Source organism: Patiria miniata, unplaced genomic scaffold, assembly GCF_015706575.1.
Source record: "Patiria miniata isolate m_02_andy unplaced genomic scaffold, ASM1570657v1 HiC_scaffold_26, whole genome shotgun sequence".
NCBI classification, from domain to species: Eukaryota; Metazoa; Echinodermata; class Asteroidea; order Valvatida; family Asterinidae; genus Patiria; species Patiria miniata.
The window spans coordinates 8,443,599-8,462,859 of NW_024037065.1; the positions used below are offsets into that span (position 1 = coordinate 8,443,599).

The 19,261-nt window shown below is 43.9% G+C and overlaps 1 protein-coding gene across 1 annotated transcript; it reads left to right on the forward strand.

Annotated features, from left to right (window-relative positions):
- The first annotated feature begins 7,426 nt into the window (after window positions 1-7,426).
- On the forward strand, window positions 7,427-18,525 carry LOC119733928 (retinoschisin-like). Its single transcript, XM_038207289.1, has 5 exons — window positions 7,427-7,472; window positions 15,089-15,241; window positions 15,816-15,960; window positions 17,421-17,595; window positions 18,154-18,525. Exons 1-5 carry the CDS (start codon window positions 7,427-7,429, stop codon window positions 18,298-18,300), a joined length of 666 nt encoding a protein of 221 aa, XP_038063217.1. The 3' UTR covers window positions 18,301-18,525.
- Window positions 18,526-19,261: the final 736 nt, after the last annotated feature.

Sequence of the window (19,261 nt, forward strand, 5' to 3'; positions counted from 1 at the left end):
CCATGTATTTGGTCTTGCTTGTTTTGTATTTGCTTGATTTGTTCAATGATCGAATCACAATTCAAATCAGATCGACTGATTTGCGGCCAGTGCACATTTGATGGTCTGTAAAAGTGACCACTATTCCGTCAGCAAGGAAATATGTATATTGTATAGTTTTTTTCTCTTCATTTTATGTTTCTTTCTTTCTTCATTTCATTTTTGTCAAGGGAAAGAAGAAAATTCCCTTGGTCCCCCTCCCCGTGACTCCCATGTTACATAATGGTACATGCTGTCTGACAAAAAGAAGTGCACCATGAATAGATGACGCGATGAACGACCCATTTATTTGATATTTAATTAGTTTCCTCCTGAAACGTCCTCTAGGGATCTTGAAAACATTATCTAGGGATGTTGACATTTACCGCGTCATTTGTTGAAATGCCGTCAAATGGCTCGGAGCGTTACTAAACAGTGGAACCTTGCGCCATACTATCGTGGCTTTGGTGAAGCTGCGAAGCCACGAAGCGGAGCGGAGGCGAACTCGGCGCGAAACATTGGCGAAGCCGCGAGACCTTTTTCTAACATTTTGTAAGGCCTTGGTTGAATTATTTATAAGGTTGCAAACATGAGTCATTGTTATTTTTAAGCGCATGCGCATACGATTTAAAAGCTCCTGTGCCAAGTTCTCGGATAACCTCATATGTTAGTATTGAACATCCAGGTCATCATTAAACATCGCGATTGTAGATGGAATTTCGACTTCAGACTCAGTACACAGAGAGACCGACAAATCAGGTGTCAAGCTACGTCACATTAAAGGTGTATTTTTGAAAGCCCTATATCTCCTGAAGACAAATCCAATTGGGTTGAATCATTACAGACAGGAACGTGTTATAAATGTAAATTTAAGCCGTTATGACGTGTCATGTTACCTCACATTTAAGGCGTAATTTGCTTAGGTCTCGCGAGAAGTAAAGGTCTGATTCAGTTGTACTTTGTCTATAGTGTTGTGTATTATTCATGTATATAACATTTATGACCTCACAGAGCCATTTCAAAAACAGACAAACAGCTTGTTTTCGTACACAAACACATTTCTAGCTTAATTTGTATTTCATCGGCTGATGTGCTTTGTGTAAAGATGAGATGAATGAAACGACCTGCTGCCCGTCCAAGTTTGATTGCCAAAAAATAAAAATGCATGAAAAGTGAACAAACTACCCACTTTGTATTTCTTTCCGTCTGTTAAGCAAAGTCTCGAAATCAAGTTAACGTCATCATCTGTACCGTTATTTTACCAACAGAGAGCGCCCAGAAACACTGACACATTTCTCGTACCCAACGCCCCACCCCTACAATTCTTTCGGTTTTGGTTCGGTTTACTAAGTTGTATACAATTTACAGACAAAAAGACCATTATAATCGCCGAACAAAGTGATTTTGGGTCATCAGGTTGCCCCGAAGTAGCAACCAGAAGGGCAAAAATAGCCCAAAGGTCAATGTGTACCTACATATTTTCGCCACTACAGTTTTCCCTTCACCTCTGTATATTCAAAAACGAAACCACACTGATACAAGGTCACATCCATTCAAAAATGTAAACGCGCATCCTTAGGCCAAAAAAGAAAAATAGTCGGTCTCTGGTCAGACCGAAGTTCCGGAATTGATGCGGCGACGCGGTTTTTTTTTTTTTTTTTTTTGGTGGCTTTTTTTTTCTTTCAAGCTTGTATTGTACAGACAAGGTGGGTACTATTTTGCTTTTTTGTGTCCTCATTATACATTGGTGTCCTCCATAATTTGCCTTGGTGCCTTTTATCATTTGCCTTGGTGCAATTTCCCCTTTCCTTGGTGCTCCTTGGTACAAAAATTTGAGAAGGCGCGGCAATAGAGGGCGCTGTTGTAGCTTCCGTGTTAATTTGAAGAAAAAAAAGGTTGACGCGCATGATTAAAAAATCGACGCGCGTGCTGACCAGAGACCGCGTATTTTTTTTTTTTGGCCTTACAATACGTGACCTTTTTTTTTTTATCATACCCTCCTTATCTTCCAATTATCTCTAGTTTTAGGTCTCTCACTTTGAAAATTGTGCCCTTCCGTTTAAACGAAAAATCACCAGATCTTTACCACTATTATGCACAATTGAAGCGATATTACATTCATCGATACTTGTTTTCCTTAAAATTTTCCAAACCACATTTCCAAACTACAAAAGAAAATGCCCTAAACTGCTGTATAAATAACATTTTTAGGGGAACGAAATTAAACAAATAATGAATGAAAAGAAAAGCAATGACAGTTCATGTAGCATCCGCTAGACTACATCAGTGACTCCTTCCGCTGAGTTGTTATATTCATTATATTATTGCATGTACATGTATTGCGCCACACGCGGCAATCATCCATGTAGGACCGACTTTGTGTTATTGAAAAAGCTTGCCTCTGGTCAATGCAGTCCTCGGCATGACCGGGGATAGGGCGCCCTCATTCGAGCGGTGCTTCACTGCATTTTTTTTGTTTTCACTTTTACCCACCGCCCTTTATAATATTCACAGGGTCCTGATTCCGATAAGTGTTGCAATTGCACTCAGTGTGGCAATTGCACTCTCTGAAGGGATTCCTTCATAGAGTGCAAAACATAATGACATTGAAAAGTCACCGGTGAGAGTAATTAGAGCCCAAAGTAGAGGATGAAATAAATCAGATTTCATAGGACGCCAAAATGTTATGACAACAAACTTTCAGAGTTTACCGGACAAAATTGGGTTAGGGAAAATCGGATTCCTGGTGTCCAATTCTGTTCAAATCCAATCTTACTTTCATGAGAGAATGCTTCTAAATACGGCTGCATTGTCACATTACGTGGTAAAGTTAAGATTGTCTTCCACATTATCAGCAATGTAGACATACATGTAAATTAAACAAAATCCTCCATCGGCCGTCGGACACAATGGTTCGGACATAATCGGCCGTCGGACACAATGGGTCGGACATAATCGGACGTCGGACACAATGGGTCGAACATAATCGGCCGTCGGACACAATGAGTCGGACATAATCGGCCGTCGGACATAATCGGCAGTCGGACATGATCGGCCGTCGGACACAATGGGTTGGACATTATCGGCAGTCGGACATAACCTCATATGTTAGTCTGTTAGTATTAAACACCCAGGTCCTTATTAAACCTCGCGATTGTAGATGGAATGTCTTGGAAAAGGCTTCGCCACTCGAAAGTGTGGTCAGATTCGCTGATCTAAGCCCAGTCTGTGGCCTTGGTGAAAGGCTACCAAACAGTGAAGCCGCTGAATGTTGATGTCGTACAGTGGAGGAACAATTGGATTCGAGTTAAACAATGGTATAGACTGGTTCCTCGTCCCTCCATTGTCCTTCGGATCTTTAATGTGGGGACAGGTAGCTATTAGTGAGTTCCGAATGCATTAGGAAGTTTTCTTCCTATAATGTATGAAAATTAGGTTTCAGCCCTACGTGTGATTCCCTCCCCCTGACTTCAAAATCACAATGATGATGTTTGCGCGGAACGACACCAGGTTCAGTATACTAATAGTGCAATTTTTGTGGTGATGAGTTTCGATTTTTGCTGAATTTGAATGTGTCTATGGCAACTATCGATACAGAGAGGGGCATTACTTTTCAGTAGACCTATTTGAAACCTATGATACAGTTAAAATGCTTGAAGTTGCCTTCGTGGAGACACTGGCAATCTTGACTACTGGTTCTGATAAGAGGGCGTTTTTTTTGACAACTGTGTTTTCTAGTGTCATCCATGCACAAGCGGCGAAACTACGGGGGAGGGGGAAGGGGGGGGGGGGAGGAGGGATCCGTTGGGGGCGCACGCATCCATTATCGTTGCCCCAGAAGCCCTCCCCCTCCGCTAGAAATTTGGCAACCTGAAAAATAGTCACAGTCCTATAAGTTGACATGCAGAGCGGGTTTAACATAAGGTGCCTTGTTTTCACGTTTATGATTGTTAATCACAAAAACCTTTGTTTTTGCGATTTGCTGTAACTTCTAATGTCCAGTGGAAATCGACTAGCGCCACCTATTGTCTGACATTTTACCACGATGTCGGATTTAAACAGCGTGAAGATGGTGTCTAACACCCCCTCCCCCTTTTGATTTTATGGGGCCGGGTGTCCGGTGAAAAAAGAAACCTGTGTAAATGATGGGACCCTTGGCTGTGCTGCTGCCATAATCTACACGAAGCTGTGAACATCATTTAAAAAATGCTTCGAATGCGCAGAGATGATCCAATAAATGACTGTAAATGCTAGCTAGCTACCAGTCCCCATACTTGGGGGGGGGGCAGTCTAGACAGCTGCGAACATTTAGTAGTCTTGGTTTCAAGACGTCCTCAGCGGTGCGATGTTTCAGAAACGACGTGTTGCCCGTCCAAATTTGATTGCAAAACTTATAAAAAATACATGTTTAGCAAAGTCTTGTTATCAAGTTAAAGTCATCGTCTGTACCAATTCCTACTTTAGTTTACCACCAGAGGGCGCCCTGCAATACTGACACATTTCTCGTATCCAATTCTGTCGTTTTTGGTTCTGTTTGCTAACTGTGTGTATATAATTGAAAGACAGTATCATAATCACCGACCCAAGTGTGCACATCGGATCGACGCTCCGTTATGTTGCATCTGTACCGTGTATAAGATATATTTATGCATGGAGTCTATGGGCAAAATACAATGTACTAATTTAGGCTTCACCGCCATTGTGACGAAGAGGTTTGATTTAATATTCGTATTTCAATGCCATCTGACTCATTCGGCGTATCCTATCAACATCCAAGGCACAATATCTTAATTGCATTATCTGTATTATATCTGCCCTCTCGCTGCGTATCGTTTTCTAAAGGTTCGTTGTTTACACGGTTGTGTAATTATCTAGACCAACCTTGATTGCTGCTGAGGATTCTGTTTGTTACTGGAAGCCGCTTCCGCTCGTACGCGGTGCCGCAGCGTTTCATATCGATTCGTTACTGTTTATGACCACGATGGTTTTTATTGTTCAATTTCAAGACGACATTTTGTCAATTTCGAGATGCTATTTTGTTAAAACTGGAAATTGTAATTACAATGTACAACGTGATACACATTGGCTGTTACGTTACCCCCTTCTTGCGTTTTAGCTTCGCCCATACAGTAACATTCAACAAATCCGAAAAGTTTCTGCCTTCGTGGTGAGTGCAGGCCCGTTTCTGATTGGCTAGACTTGCTGTTACGTCAGCCTGTTCGTAGTCTGCGGCTGCTTAGCTGCTGAGGCGAGCTAGTGACATTTCTGTATCCAATAAATGGCTTTAAATGCTAGCTAGCTACCGGTTTCAATATTTGTAGGGGGCTGGACACCAGACTAGAACAACGACAGCTGCGAATATTTAGTAGTCTGGGTTTCAAGACGTCCTCAGCGGGTCGATGTTTCAGCGTGATATGTACAGGCGGATTCACAGAAGCAGGCGCTCTTTACACACGCATACATATTCACGCTAACAGGCCGTTCAAGCGTGTAAAATGATAAATAAAAGCAAATATCGAATGTACAAGCATAACATTCACAAAAGATGTCCACATAAACCAGTTTTTCAAATACGCTGTGAGGACTTGCCCACGCCAACAAGGTTTTCCCACTCTAGAAAACAGGTTTAGAGGCAATTCTGGGTTAGGTTTATGTGTCGCAAAAATGAAAAGAAACACTACAGGGAACCTTAGTTTAAAAAAATGGGTTAAAAGGGTTTTGACAGTGTGAGTATATATTAAGTTATTTTCACATTTTTTTTAACTATAAAAAAACAAAGGAATGTCCACGCTATGTAACGTAAACTTGGGGGCAAGTTCGCGCAAGAACTATTGTTGACCGTTGGTTAACCATAGTTCGACTAAAGTTAGCCCGAACTCTGTCTAGTCTACGGTGGTTGACTACGCTAGTCGACTATTTGGAACCATCCTACTAGTGCGGGGTTGCATCGCTGGTAACCAATAGCCGCGCGCATTGATATCGTGCAGCGGGAGCCAGGGGCCAGAAGTTTTGCGATGACATTTTGACCAGCGTTTGACTAGAGACGTTTGCACGCTGCTGTTAGTGCGCAGGCGTAAGGTACGTCACAAATCAACCACTAGTCGACTAATGGTCCTTGCCCGACTTGGCCACGGGTGCAAGCTTGTTTTAGTGTTTATTTGCTCGGCTGATGTACTTTGCGTTAAAATGAAATGAACAGAACGACCTGCTACCAGTCCAAATTCGACTGCAAAAATTATAAAATACATAAAACGTGAACAAATACACATTTACAAATACACATTCCGAATGTTAAGCGAAGTCTCGTAATCAAGTTAACGAAACCGTCTGTGTCAACTTTATTTTACCAACAGAGAGCGCCTCCAGCAACACGTACACATTCCTCGTATCAAATAACCCATCCCTTCAATTCGTTCGTTTTTGGCTCTGTTTACTAGCTGTTTGTATATAATGTAAAGGCAATAAGACCCTGAGACAAGGAGCTTAAAGATCGCAGTTTCAGTATCATAATCACCGAGCCAAGTGTACAAATCGGATCGCAACGCTCCGTTAAGTTGTATCTGTACCGGCTAGGGTGTATTTATGCATGTAGTCTATGGGCAAATGACTCTTTAGGCTTCCTAACCATTGGGACGAAGACGTTTGATCTAATATATTTCGTATTTCAATGCCTTCTGACTCGTTCGGCGTATCCTATCAACACTGCCTTCAAAATCAAAGGCAAAATATCTTAATGCCGAGGATTCTGTGTTTATTACCGGCAGCTGCTTCTGCTCGTACGCGGTGCCGCACCGTTTCATATCGATTCGGGACTGTATATGACCACGATGGTCGTCATTGTTCAATTTCAAGACGACATTTTGTTAATTTCAAGACGCTATTTTGTTAAAACTGGAAACTGTAATTACAACGTACTACCCATTGGCTGTTACGTTACCCGCTTCCAGCATTAGCTCCAACCACACTGTAAATTAAACAAATCAGAAAATTTTGTGCATTCGTGGTAAGTTCAGGCTCGTCCCTGATTGGCTATAGGCATGCTATGACGTCAGCCTGTTCGTGGTCTGCGGCTGCTTAGCTACTGAGGGAGCGAGTGGCAGTTATGTACTCGGTGATGTACGATCAACACTCACGGAGCGGAGCCTCGATCATTGCGCCAATTAGTTTTGGTCTCAGTAAGTCAGGCTCTTTCCTGCAGATCGTCGTTCAGTACTCTACAAGCATAGCTGGTGTGGTGTGTGTGTCGTTCATTGCATCAATCAGCGAAAGTTTCCAGTAAGGTTTTACGTTGATTCTGTTGTCCAGTAGTCAACGTGGGTATAGTTACCCTTTTATAATTCGCGTCAGTGTGTGAGCCGTTAAATACATCTCAGCAGATTGTGCTCAGAATTCACCTGCATCTTTGACAATGGACGGAGCAGTAGCTTTGGTTCTGATGTTGTCAGCAATGGCAGGTAAGATTGAATAATGTATCACCTGTGGCATGTCGATCCTCTGACTGGTTGGTTGGCAAAAGTAGAAAAGCTATATAGCCTCATCAGGAGCGGCGACACAATATGCATCCCTCCCATTTATTTCCAACATGAAACCCTTAAAGTCCAGGCACAAAATTGAAAAGATTAGTTTTGCACCACATTCCTAGGTCACCAGACTGACATACTAAAAGTCTTTAAAAATCCAATTGGTGGAAATCGTGCCAAATTTGCATAAATTGTAAATACCTGTCATGTAATAAATTGGTAGAAATTTTATTTTTTGTTTTTTTTGTTTTGGAGAGATTTATATTGGTGAATCTACTTTAATACTCATCCTTACTTCAATAACATTTTCTAAGGCATAGAAGTGACTGAATAACTATAAGGACATAGTAACGATCCAAAATGGCTACTATTATACCTTAAATTGAGCGCAGTTACTTTGTCTCCGTTATTATCGAGTATCTTGCCAAACCTCAGCATGAGTTTCAAACCTTCAAACCTCAGGTGAGCTTCGAATTCACCAAGTAGCTTACTGGCACAGTTACCCTACTAAAACTTTATGGAAAGTCAAGTGAACTATGACAACATTTTTATATCAGGTGCAGAAAACAAAAACGGGGAAAAAACGAGGTGTCGGTAAATTGGGCAAAAAAGTAGGCGAAGGGTTGCCTGGCGTGGGGGACTTGAACAAGTTCCGTAACAGAAAGTACCGCTTTGACTTTATCATTAAAAGCTTTTAATGTTCCGTTCAAATACAAAAAACCTTGCTTCATATATAACAGCAAGATATTTCTGTAAGAAAATATTGAGGAATGTTGAGCTGTAATCTTCAAGTTAGGGACCCAAGTAGCAGTCGAAGCCGAAATGCGTACGACGCCGAGTTTTGGAATACACCTAGGTAACCCTCGTCGGATTCCAAAACAAAATGACGCAGCAAAGCTCGCCCCTCGTACTATCCGAGTGCACGAACTATACGACATGCAGCAAAGCTTGCTCCTCGTATCATCAGAGTGCACAAACTATACTAGATCCATCAAAGCTTGCTTCTCGTACTGTCCAGGTGCACAAACTAAACGAGATGCAGTAAAGCTCGCCTTTCGTACTATCCGAGTGCACAAACTAAACGAGATGCAGCAATGCTCGCCCCTCGTACTATCCGATGCACAAACTAAATGTGATGCTGCAAAGCTCGTCCCTCGTACTATCCGAATGCACAAACTGCAAAGATCACCCCTCGTTTTAACAAGTGCACAAACTGTGCGAGATACAGCAAAGCTCGCCCCTCGTACTATACGAGTGCACAAACTATTCGAGATGCATCAAAGCTCGCCCCTCGTACTATCCGAGTGCACAAACTATACTAGATGCAGCAAAGCTCACCCATCGTACCATCCGGGTGCACAAACTATACGAGATGCAGCAAAGCTCGCCCCTCGTACTATCCGAGTGCACAAACTATACGAGATGCAGCAAAGCTTGCCCCTCGTTCTATCCGAGTGCACAAACTAAACGAGATGCAGCAAAGCTTGCCCCTGGTACTATCCGAGTGCACAAACTATAGGAAATGCAGCAAAGCTCGTCCCTCGTACTATCCGAGTGCACAAACTATACGAGATGCAGCAAAGCTTGCCCCTCGTTCTATCCGAGTGCACAAACTAAACGAGATGCAGCAAAGCTTGCCCCTGGTACTATCCGAGTGCACAAACTATAGGAAATGCAGCAAAGCTCGTCCCTCGTACTATCCGAGTGCACAAACTATACGAGATGCAGCAAAGCTTGCCCCTCGTTCTATCCGAGTGCACAAACTAAACGAGATGCAGCAAAGCTTGCCCCTGGTACTATCCGAGTGCACAAACTATAGAAAATGCAGCAAAGCTCGCCCCTCGTACTATCCGAGTGCACAAACTATACTAGATGCAGCAAAGCTCACCCCTCGTACGATCTGAGTGCACAAACTATACGAAATGCAGCAAAGCTCGCCCCTTACTATTGTGACGGGGATCTCCCCGGTCCAAACCTATGGACACGTGCCTCTCGTTTCAGTGGCTAAGGACCTACTGACGAGCTGTCCACTCTTTCAGCCGAACTGCTGTCTTTCGCCAAGTCTGGTCTAGTTGCGAAACTTAGCAGATCGCTGTGCACTTGTGTAGGGTTCACATTTTCCCTATCACGAACGAACGGGTTAGTACTTGGCTTACCCTGTTTCGCGCCATCTTGCCGGACAGGAACAGCGTCAAATCGTCTATGACTTGACTCTCGCGTTCTAAGGCGATTGGCGTTGACCCTGCTCGGGATTTTATCCTTGAGCCTGAGTCTTTAACAGGCGTACTTTCCATAAAACTGGCCTCCCTCCCAGCTCCGTCTAGGAAGACCTCCACTCTAGTGAACTCTTTCACCTGGGCCATGCGCGTCCTTGTGGGCGAGGCCGTAGACCTGGGCGTCTCCATGGACATCTCGCTGCCGAAGTCCTGGCCTTCCAAGGAGGGCATGGATGATGCCGGGCTATATGGGGTGGGGACGCCTCCACCGTCTTCATCAGCTGGAGCATAGCTCGGGGCTTACCTCGCTGTCCATAGGGGGAATCGGCAGGCCGTGAAGACCGGACTGGACCCAGCAGGGGGGGGGACAGGCGGGGTTGCGGGGGGGGGGGGGGTTGGGAGAGAGGGACAAAACAGCCGTGTCTGGGGCCGTCTCGTCATCTGACGGGGCGGTTACAGGGGTCTCTGGTGGGGGGTTTGCTGGATTTACCGGTGTGTCTTTGGGAGCTGGTGGGTTCCCTTTCACTACCAGTTCTGCCGAAGAGTTAGACTGGTACCTGACCTTCTTCATGGCTGGAGATGAGATGCCTGGTGGAACATCGTTGGCTAACAGCTCAGGGTGGCACATCTATATATGCCTCTGCAGGGCCGTAGTGTTTGCATGGCCGTCTGGACATCCCATCAGCATTTCCATGCTTCTTTCCGCTTCTGTGCTCTACGACTAAGTCATATTGAGACAGGACTTCCATCCACCTTGCCAGCTGACCCTCTGGGTTCTTAAAATTAAGTACCCACCGCAATGCGGCATGGTCAGTTCTGACGGTCACTTTTCGGCCTTACAGGTATTGTTTGAAATACTTCAAATATACCACCACAGCCAACAACTCTTTGCGAGTGACACAGTAGTTTCGCTCAGGTTTGCTGAGGTACCGTCTTGCATAAGCAAGCACCTTCTCGTCACCATCTTGGACCTGGGATAGCACCGCCCCGAAACTGTCACCACTGGCATCGGTGTCCAAGATAAAGTCACCCTCTGGGTATGACAGAACCGGAGTGGCCTGGAGCCTGCTCTTCAGCTCGTCAAATGCCTGTTAACAACTGTCAGTCCATACGAACTCCTGTGACTTTTCGGTCAGGGCATGGAAAGGGCTCGCAATTTTTGCAAATCCCTGTATTAACTTCCGGTAGTACGAGGCGAGATTAAAAGCTTCTCAAATCTCGTACACACCTTGGAATTGGCCAGTTTGCCACTGCTTCAACCTTTTGGGGTCTGTGTCCACGCCTTCTGATGACACGATGTGCCCCAGGTAAGCGACAGACTCCTGAAACAAAATGGCACTTGCTGGGCTTTAACTTCAGCCCGGCGTGTCTCAGCCGATCAAACACCACTCGGACGTTCTAAGGTCTCCGGCACTGTTCTACCGAACACAATGATGTCATCCAAATATATCAGTAGGATTTCCCACTGTAAGCCGGCCATGACTTTTTCCATGAGCCGCTCAAAGGTTGCCGGGGCGTTGCAAAGCCCAAATTTAAAGGACATGCACCTCCATCGATACAACCCGTTTCTCACAACAAATTTGGACTTTTGACAGGCGTCCTCGTCAAGAGCGACTTGCCAGTACCCCGACGTTAAGTCGAGTGTACAGAACCACTTTGCCCCTCGCAATGCATCGAATGTTTCATCGATGCGCGGGACAGGGTACGCATCTTTGACAGTGACTGAATTCAGCTTTCTGTAGTCAACACAGAAGCGCTTCTTACCGTCTTTCATGTCAACCAGGACAACATTAGCTGCCCAGGGACTATCAGAGGGTTCTATTACTCCCCGCTTCTCCAGATCGCTTATTTGCCCCTGGATTTCCTGCTGGTGCAGGTATGGATGACGCCTCACCCGCTCTTTAATCGGCCTAGCATCACCATTGTTTATGTGATGCTTGACCACGTCCGTGCGACTGATGTCATGGTCACCCTTGGACAACACATCCTGGAAGTCTATCCGACATTCCCGGACAACACCATGGTACTTGGCCTCTACTTTGGCTGTACCCTTTTCATATAAGTCTTGCAAATGCAGGGGCAACTCCTTCCCTGTGTTTGCTTCCGCGTTCAATTCATCATGAATAGAACTTACCTCAACTTGGGAGATAACCCCCGCTGTTGTTCCTTCACGGGCAACTCTTTTCTCCCTTCCCGGATTGAAGACCCGTAGCGGAACAACATCAGCTTCAGTCTCAACCAGAGATCTGGCCAACAACAAGCCTTTCTTTGCTAGGTCACCACCACCTTCCACCGGTTCTACCATGGCTGGCCCGAGCAATTCGGGACCCTTCCCAGTAATTTTGCCGGGAACCACTGCTTCATGACCTGGTGGGATTACCGTAGTTTTACAAACTACAACGCCTCCCACGAAGGGCTCGCCTGCATCATTTGTGTACTTGATTTTCTCACCATTGAGCCTCCACTCCCTTAATTGGAAGTCCACGATTCCACCTGTTGGCATGAGAAAATCCATGCCCAGGATACCACTGTATTTGATCTAAGCAAAAACAGCCTTCACTACCAACTTGCACCTCAACCAGAGCCATGCCAAGCACAGCTAACTGGCTTCCCTCCACCTGTTTTGAAACACTTAAATGTTCCAGGTTTGGCTTTCCCGGGCTTTTGTACGTCTTCTGAGACACCACGCCCTTGCCTTGTCCATGGCCTTTGCTCTTGTCGGACTTGACCAACTCAGCCACAGATTTCAATGTCTTTGCCTGCTCATTGAGACTTTCCTGTAGAGTCTCTAATCTCTGCTCTGTTACAGAGTCCATAGCCCTCGCCAATTTGGCAGGTGTTCGGTCCAGCAATCTATTCTGTTCGACCTTCTCAAAATTCTCAGTCTCCAGGGCAGCCTGGACTGCTTCGTCCAGGGTATGCGCGCACCGTTAACTCGTGGATTGCTTGACTTAATTCTAGCAATCCCTCTTTCTGCTTTTGGCGCCGGTGTTTAAGCTCAACGAGATAATTCTCACTCTGTCGAGCTGACCCAAACATACGCTCAAACAACTCGACCAGCGCACTTTACGTGTGCTTTTGACCTGAGTCGCACAACAACCGTAGAGCATCCCCTTGCAAGCTTGCGGATAACCACTTTGCAGCTTGCTCTTCGCTCCACTGGTTTACCTCACGGCATGACTCAGAATGGCGGAAGTACGCCTTCAAGAGCACTTTCCCACTATACCGGTCAGGGATTATATTTGGCCTACAATTTGGTGGTCCTACACTTCCCTTCAGATCTATGTCGCCATGGACACGTGCCTCTCGTTTCAGTGGCCAAGGACCTACTGACGAGCTGTCCACTCTTTCAGCCGAACTGCTGTCTTTCGCCAAGACTGGTCTAGTTGCGAAACTTAGCAGATCGCTGTACACTTGTGTAGGGTTCACATTTTCCATATCACGAACGAACGGGTTAGTACTTGGCTTACCCTGTTCCGCGCTATCTTGCCCGGACAGGAACAGCGTCAAGTCGTCTATGACTTGACTCTCGCGTTCCAAGGCGATTGGCGTCGACCCTGCCTGAGTCTTTCAGAGGCGTACTTTTCATAAAGCTGGCCTCCCTCCCACGTTTGTGGGCCCAGTCAGTCACCATCTTTGTGTCTGACTCTCGTCTCCCCGTTGCTCCAGAGACATACCCAGTAGTCTCTTCGGGCAACCTCAGCTCAACATCGGCATCTACCTGATGGAATATACGCCGGCTCTCACCTGACGTGATTGTGTTCCCTCCCTTTGGAGAACCACCCGCCTGCATCTCCATGGCAGCCTCTAACTTCTTTGCAATGAGATCTTTTTCCCACTGCAGAAATTGAGCTTCCATTCGCAGTCGCTGCACCTCGGCTTCAGCACTTGAGGTGCCCGCTTGACCCTGCGAGCTTTTGCTCATAATTGAAAACAACCACAACAATCACACTCGAAAACAAACAACAAACAACCGATTAAACCACAGTACAATTAGCAATACAAGTCAAAACACAATGTGCAACCAAATAATTTAACAGCGAAATCACTTAATCAATTATAATCATCCCACTTCTGACATCATTTGTGGCGGGGATCTTCCCTGGCCAAACCTAAGTTCGCTGGGACCAAGTCTGACACCTATTAAAGTGTAGCTGATCTTCCCGTACCCAAGCTTTCCCAAGACGAGAGACCACTCAGAGCGACCTCAAGGCTTAGGGAGCAGGTCCATTTTGGAGGAAATATACTGCCGATTATGATGATTGTGATAACCCTCTGTTAATTGCACAATAAACCAACAACAAATACACCTGGACAACAGGAATGTCGGCACCACAAATATAATCGTAATTTATTAAACAATAATCAAGAAATGTGTAGTAGTGTTTTTGTCTTAATGAGGTTGTTAATTATCAGGGCCACTTAATTACACTTGGGAGATAACTGACAGCTCACCTAAGCAGCACTGTGCACAGCCTGAACAATGCGTCCAATATAAACAAGGCACACTAAGTAAACAATGTACACTAATGTAAGCAATGCAACGCTAAGTCAACAACGTACACTAATGTAAACAACACACACCAATGTAAGTAATACACACCAATGTAAGTAATGCACGCCGATGTAAGTAATACACGCTGTGCAAGCTAGCGTCAGCATCGTTCAGTACATTCACTTGTACGGCTGCGCGTCAGCATCACACAGCGCAATTTCAGCACAGTTATGGCCAGCGCCTTTATTACACAGTGCGCGACAGCATTACCCAAAACACAGAGCGCGAGCAATACACGACCTCACCGTTCGCTGTCCACAGCACAAATCCTCCGCACGATCAGGTGAATAGCCCTCACGTGAACATGCATACGCCGTACAAACACATATGCATGTACTAAACCTATGGGCCTTTGACAACCAAAAGCGTACGTGCATTTTGGTCACTGGGCTCTTACGCTCCCCCCAGTCACCGATACACAGTGAATTTACGTTATTCCAATACGAATGACGTAGTAAATAAACTAGCTATACGTCCCTACACTTTCCGCTACACTATCCTCACCAATATTTATCAGACATAGTCAGAATCGTTTGGTGTGGGAACCAGACTAAAGCGGGGGTGGCGTGGTGATCACCATTGGACTATAGAGAGCGCTGTTTGTCACTTGTGTATGTGCAGACACACCCATACGGGCACTTTATTCGTCAATTATATTTTGCGATTTCAATGAAAACAGTTGTTCATACACTGTGAAAAACAATGCATATTAGTTTACATTAGGTTACATTAGACATCATTGGCTTTCATCTGTGTTTTTATTTCAATTTATTTCAAAGTGATATTGATTGGTGTGGAGAGCCAGCAGAGGGTGTGTTACTCCGGTCCCCCACCGGAACCTGATCCTGATAATCCGGATGACTGGATGAAGCAAGTCATGCAAGAGATACGGAAGCGTTGCCCAGGAAGGAGGCAACCTACTCCAGCTGCTGGTACGATGTCCCATACTGGAGGTTCGACTAATAAGCATGTGGATTTGTTCTATAGGTTATACATTTATTGCATTGGGATTGAACATTCTATTTTGAATGATGTTAATTGCGATGCTGCAATGGACATTAAACACCTGCTAATGTGCGAAATGAGGAGATATGCTTGTCGTGCTTATTTTGTTTCACGTTTGATTTTTGGCCTCAAAAATGTTATACGTTCGACTCCTCCCATTTCGAAAAAAAAACAGTTGATTTTATGCAAGTCCCTAGAGTAAAACCAGAAAAAAGATCAACAACGGAAAAATCCGTTGGTGCATGGTCATGCTCTATGTATTTTCATCCAAATTCAAAACGTTACTTAATGCCAATTTGGGGAGGAGGATTGTTCATATTTGCAATCATGTTGGCCCTGCTATCATTCTGATTTATTTAAGGTAAAATTTGAAGTTATTATTAAGCGTTTTACCCCCAAGCACGGTTTAGGATCAAATGATCTTTCTCACGATAAGTGTTTGTTTTTTAATTATCAATAATTATGAATAAATATTCCATTTGTTCATTCATTTGTCACCAGCAGAGTGTTCCAGTCCGAAACCCCTTGGTATGGAGAACGGGACAATCCACGATGATCGCATCACGGCGTCCAGTAGGAACCGATGTTGCCCTGTGAGTCTGGCACGTCTAAACAGTAACGCAGGATGGGTAGCCGACCACTTGAGGTATGTATCAAAGGGAAATACAACACCTGACACGTAACTCTCATATCTATATTCCCTCTGTATCATTACAATGCCACAAAACGCTCGTGAATGTGTTTAATTAATGAACATCTAATTGAATCAATGTTTTTTTTTATGTTATGTTTCATTGGCGGATCCAGCGGGGGGGGGGGGGGGGGCGCACGCCCCCCCCCCGGCAAATATTTTAAAATGTATACTATCGGTGAAAAACGGACGGTGATCCGACGAGCCACCCGTTTTGAGTTTGAGGAAGAACAATCGTGCAAAAGGCGTTGCAATTTTCACGCACCTCCTGAGACTTTATGCGCGGGTTATGATGGCCGCACGATACGCGGATAAAACCAAGGTAAAACAAACTGTAGTGGAGTCTCATTTCGCGTATTTTTGAGCGCGTCATACGTCCATGAGACTGCACGCGGACAACTGCCGCGTACAATGCGTATGAAGGTCAAACCGTTTTCACGCTCTGGGCTTGGTGACTAAACAAAATCAAACAATGGCCACTTCAGATTCTATCAAAATATTCTTTTGATACGTTTCATGCCAGTTTGTCACACTCCCAAAATATGGATCCGCTGTAATGAAATATTCAAATTCATGTCAGTTATGTGACCGAGCGCGGAACAATTACAAATTATGTGCATGTTCTTAACTTAAGTCTTTGAATGCAGAAGAAACTTCATAAGAGCAAGAGTATATAGGCCTATATGTATTTGAAACACATGAAACAAAATATCCCCTCATAATTTTAAAGCCCGAGTCCATCATTTGCAGCTATCCAAAAAAGTAACTGGCGTAATTATTGTTGAAAAACATACTGGTTGAAAGATAGTATAAGGGGACTAAACTCCCTGTGAAATTATCCTTTCTGGCAAGCTCTCATTTTGAAGAAATCAACGAAAGAAGGCATTTCCAACGGTGCATCTTAAGAAGCACCGTAGGAAAATTTAAATTAGTAGTTCGTTTTGTTATTCGGCGCAGCGCGCACAAGCATTGGAACGAATTTTCGATGTTTAAAACGTTTTCTAAACGGTAGAAAGTGGCCAGGAATCTCCTCAAATTGCACCACAGAGCATCTAAAATCCAACTTTTTCCGGGGCCCTTAAGTGGGCCCCGGACCCCACGCCGTAAGGGCTTCGCACTCCGCGCTCGAAGGTCCTGGACCCTTCATTACAATTCTAGCCCCCCCCCCCGGCAAACGGCAGTCTGGATCCGCCCCTGCGTTTTGTTTTATTTTGTTCAACAATCTTTTTCTTGTTTAGTTTTCTTTTTCATTATAAAACAAATATCATCCCCGGCCAAAGCCCAACCCGGATGCGCATTTGAATTGCACAAACAAGTTTCAATAACTGTGTTCAATTTTCAAATCCATTCCACAACCGGATTTGCGGAGTATTGTTATTTCATTGTTCCTCATCCTCTCTTCCCTCTGTGTACAGTAGAGATGCCAATCCCTGGATCGAGGTGAACCTCGTTGAGCCTACAGTGGTGAGCGGGGTCATCACACAAGGCAAGAACTTTTTCGATATCTATGTGAAGAAGTACAAGGTGGCGTACAAGAAGCAGCCCTCATCTGACTATGAACATGTAACAGATGGAAACGGAAATATCAAGGTGAGTATCAATCGTGACTAAGTCTTGCTGTAAGCTGAATTTAACTGTTATACGTTGGACAGTTAAAAAAAATATTGTACACGTAACTTTTTCTTTAAATTATAATTTCGTTTGGGCTTTTCTCGCATTTTGATAGCTTTATTCGGTACGACGTTATTCGGTTCCATGCTAATGCAATCATTTATCCATTCTGAAATCGTGTCTAATTATAGCAACCAAAGAAGCAACGACAGAAAATATTGATGCTACATTCTCCTATAGAAAGGTTATTCATGAGAAAATTGTTTTTTTTTTTAAAAAGGTAAAAATGCTCTGAAGCTGAAGTAATAACCCATGGAGCCCAGTCTAGAGAGGTTTATATGGCTGAATATGAACTTAAAAGTGAGTCCCACCCAGGAGTTTACTTTTTATATATTTACGGTTTGTTGGCATTCTGTTTGGAAGGACGACTCCTCTGTTGAGATTGCCCGCTCTTTTAATGGTCTTGGTCTAAGACGTTACTGCAAGGAGGCTACTTTTGTTGCTAACGTGCGTTAATTGCATTGGGATTCATTTCAGGTGTTCATCGGTAACACTGATTACTACACTCCAGTCACTAACCTGTTTGCTGAGAGTGTGGTCGCCACGGTAGTCCGCATTGAACCTATTGAATGGCATCAGATGACTGCTCTTCGATTGGAGCTGCTTGGATGTCGCCGTGATTAATTCAGCTGAAGCATTCAGGTTATTGTGTTCGACACCGCTGACATTTCATTCAATGCAAAATAAATTCGACAACTATATTGAATATTGATTATTAGAAAAATTAGTATATTTGGTAAGAGGAATATTTTTCAGAAAGCAAAAACAAACTGAGGATTTGGAATAATCACTATAAGGGCCCTTGCGTGAATTTGTATCTTGAGAAAAGTGAAAGCGCGGTACGTGTGAAAACTTGGCCTTGTGTATCTCTTGAAAAGTTATAGCGATTTTCTTTTTCCTTTTTTTTTTATAGTATTTTCGCTTTAAGTAGAAACGTCTAAACTATAATTGTAGTACTTTGTTGTACATTAAAAAAATATATTAAGCTGTGCTGCCATCTTAAATCTTCAATACAATGTATTATGTTCATACATTGTTCGAAATACAGAATAAAAAAAGAATAGAAAAATGAACTGTTAAAAACGCAATACATAATTGACCAAAACAATAAACTCGCAAAATCAAAGTGAATTGTGGGAACTGAGAAACCTTTCGATAATTGAAATATTTTAGTAATCAAACTGTTTGAATAAGGGCCGGTTCATACTACACTCGAATTTGATTGCGAAGCGCATCTGACGTCAGGAAGCATTCGCCGATAAATTCGCCTGAGTTGAAAAGTGTGGTTTTTCTTTTGCCAACTCACAGCGCGGCAAATTGCCGTGACAACACAAACTCGCGTTCGCGTTCGCTTTTGTGCCGAGTATGATGGGGCTTTTGCTTCTAGATGTTATTCACAGTGGTATTTTGCTGTAAATATAAGACAATTTAAGTCACGATATTAAATCATTGTACAATAATTTAGGTGTACATTTTGGTGTTAGATGTATAGTGTATTGTTAGGGCAAAGTAACATTTTATTGCCAATATATTGTAATATTGTTAGTACAGTGTTGGACAATTTTATCAATGTGATGCCTTATTG